Source organism: Pterocles gutturalis, unplaced genomic scaffold, assembly GCF_000699245.1.
Source record: "Pterocles gutturalis isolate BGI_N339 unplaced genomic scaffold, ASM69924v1 scaffold11493, whole genome shotgun sequence".
NCBI lineage: Eukaryota > Metazoa > Chordata > Aves > Pterocliformes > Pteroclidae > Pterocles > Pterocles gutturalis.
The window spans coordinates 28,301-30,654 of NW_010120530.1; the positions used below are offsets into that span (position 1 = coordinate 28,301).

Sequence of the window (2,354 nt, forward strand, 5' to 3'; positions counted from 1 at the left end):
TCCCTTCCTGGCTGCTTGGTCCTGCAGCATGTCCTCCTGTGCCCACAGGAGAACTTGGCTCCAACCATCTGACATGCTGCTGTTGCTCCCACAGCCTCCCAGTACTCTCCATGGGAGAAACCCCTTTGGTTTGACCATCCTGGTAAGAGGAGGCACAGATGGCACTTGGGTTTGTTGCGTCCCACCTCCCTCACACAGACACAATTGTTGATGCAATGAGGGTCTAGTCCTCCCAAAACCAAACAGATAGATCCCTGCCTGATATAAACCAGTATTGCCTTCAATTGAGAAGCTCAGAAGGTTCTGGAGGAGGTCAAACATCACTCAGGTCTACTTGGGCGTACTCCTACTGACACTCACAATGCATTTGTTGAAGGTACTCTTGGCCAGGAGCAGCACGTTGCCCAGGATGGTGTTAAGGAAGGACGAGGGGAGAGCTGAGGAAGAGCCCCACATCTCAAAGATGGAATCACTCAAGGTCAGCAGGACCTGCACGCAGCCAAATGGGTGGACCTTGCTGCAGACATCTAGAAATCCTCTCAGCTCCGGTTCCAGGCAACTGAAGATCTCACTCAGCAGCTGACTGGTAGGTTCTTCCAGTCTTAAAAAAATAAGAAAATGTAAGCAATTAAACAGGGAGGGTCACTGGCCCTGTGGCTGGCTGCAGAGGGGAGGGCAAAGCTAAAGGAAGAATTGAAGCCTCCCATGTCAGAGTGGAGCCTGTTTATGCTTGGGTCATCCTTCAGCTCTGCACCATCTCTGTTTGTGGGAGGAGGTTAAAACATCCTGGTTTTCCAGCCAGATGAAAAAATGTCAGTGTTTTTATTCTGACATTTCTAATCAGATTTCTGTTCCATAGCACGTTTGCACTTCATGACATTGCTAATAAGGAAATAAAACCCATCAAACCAGGGTTCTCCATGAAACAAACCTTGCGGTCTGGTCCACCCTGAAGCAGGGACACTCTGTTGGGGAGAGGCTCTGCTCAGCCTCTCTGCACGATGCCTCCTGTTTTTTTGCTGTCTGGGGATCAAACCTGAGACCACTTAGCTGACATCAGGATGGTCAAGAGAGGAAAAAAAAAAATAAATATCCCTCCATCAGCTCCTGGGGGGACCGTGCCCCTGTCAGAGCAGCCAGCTCTGTCTCATCACCCACGTACTGGCTCCGAGGCTTGGTGCACGGAGGGTCCTCTGGAGATGCCACGTTCTCTCCTCCCTTAGTGGCAGATGCCTGAAAGACAGAATGGGATGGAAATGATGATTTGTTTGCCCTCCAGAGAGGGAGACTTGAGATCTGGGTTTCATTTCTGCTGCCTCATGTTGAAGTCCTGTGTTTGATGCTTAGACATCCCAAGATTTTCCTGGATCTATCAATTAAGTTCAATTCAATTCTCCTCTGTCATCAGGAGCTCTTCAGCTTCCCCACTACTGCAACCGCTGATGGTTGCTGGAGGACAAGAGCCCAGGAGAGCTTGGGTGTCTGATAGAGGCGAGTGACCACCCCGCTGTGCCTGCTGAGGCTCGTACCAAGCTGGAAGGATGACTGGAGAGGACACAGTCCTCACACTTACCTCCAGCACCGGCAGGTCTGCAGCATCCTGGCTCAGCTGGAAGAATTTCTCGATGAACTGCTGCTCCGTGGTGCAAAGGGGTTGCAGCTCTCTCAGCACCTGCTCCAACATCTGCTGGGAAACCATCAGGCATGTTAGAAAACCCTTCTAGCACACCAGGGTAGATGTCCATGTCCACCTGAAGTGACATCTAAGCCAGGTCAGCAGCACGGAACATCTCTGCTTCTGCTCCAGGCAGGCAGCACTAGGGAAAGGACAGTGGGATGGGCTCCAGCACCAGCACAGCCCCCATGGTACACAGGAACCCTTTAGGGAACGTCAGCTCTGTACCTTGCTGACGCTGCCTTTGGCCGGTATGTCCTCCTGGCCTTCTCTGCTCCCGGGGAGGCTCCAGCGAGGCTGCTGCCTGCTCCCCAGCGGCTTCTCCAAGCTTTCCTGAAGACCTGCGTGGTGTGTTGGTACATGGTCAGACATCCCCATCCCTCTTGGCTTCTCCAGCTCTTTTGATCATTTTAACAGCGGTACGTGGTCAGACATCCCCATCCCTCTTGCCTTCTCCAGCTCTTTTGATCATTTTAACAGATTTAAATGTCTCCTCTCACATCTTGTCTTATGTGTGAGTTGGCCTTTTCCTCTGATTTTTTTTATCTGCCTTCTCATCTGTTTCTCTCTTTTTCACTCTTTTTATTTCATGGTCTGTGATGCTTACTGCTTTGATATTTAGTGCTTAGTACTAAATCTTGAGGACTGGGGAGTGAAAAATCCTAGGTGATAAGAGCAT

The 2,354-nt window shown here is 50.6% G+C and overlaps 1 protein-coding gene across 1 annotated transcript in view; it reads right to left on the reverse strand.

The window, feature by feature from the left end:
* Nucleotides 1–2,053, reverse strand: part of LOC104464283 (exocyst complex component 1-like) — a 4,595-nt gene extending 2,542 nt beyond the window's left edge. The window contains exons 1-4 of the mRNA XM_010076941.1: nt 1,904–2,053; nt 1,574–1,684; nt 1,163–1,233; nt 361–601 (exon numbers count right to left, since the gene is read on the reverse strand). Coding sequence (XP_010075243.1) covers nt 361–601; nt 1,163–1,233; nt 1,574–1,684; nt 1,904–2,053 — 573 coding nt within the window. The remainder of the gene's footprint in view (nt 1–360; nt 602–1,162; nt 1,234–1,573; nt 1,685–1,903) is intronic.
* Between the last annotated feature and the right edge of the window lie 301 nt (nt 2,054–2,354).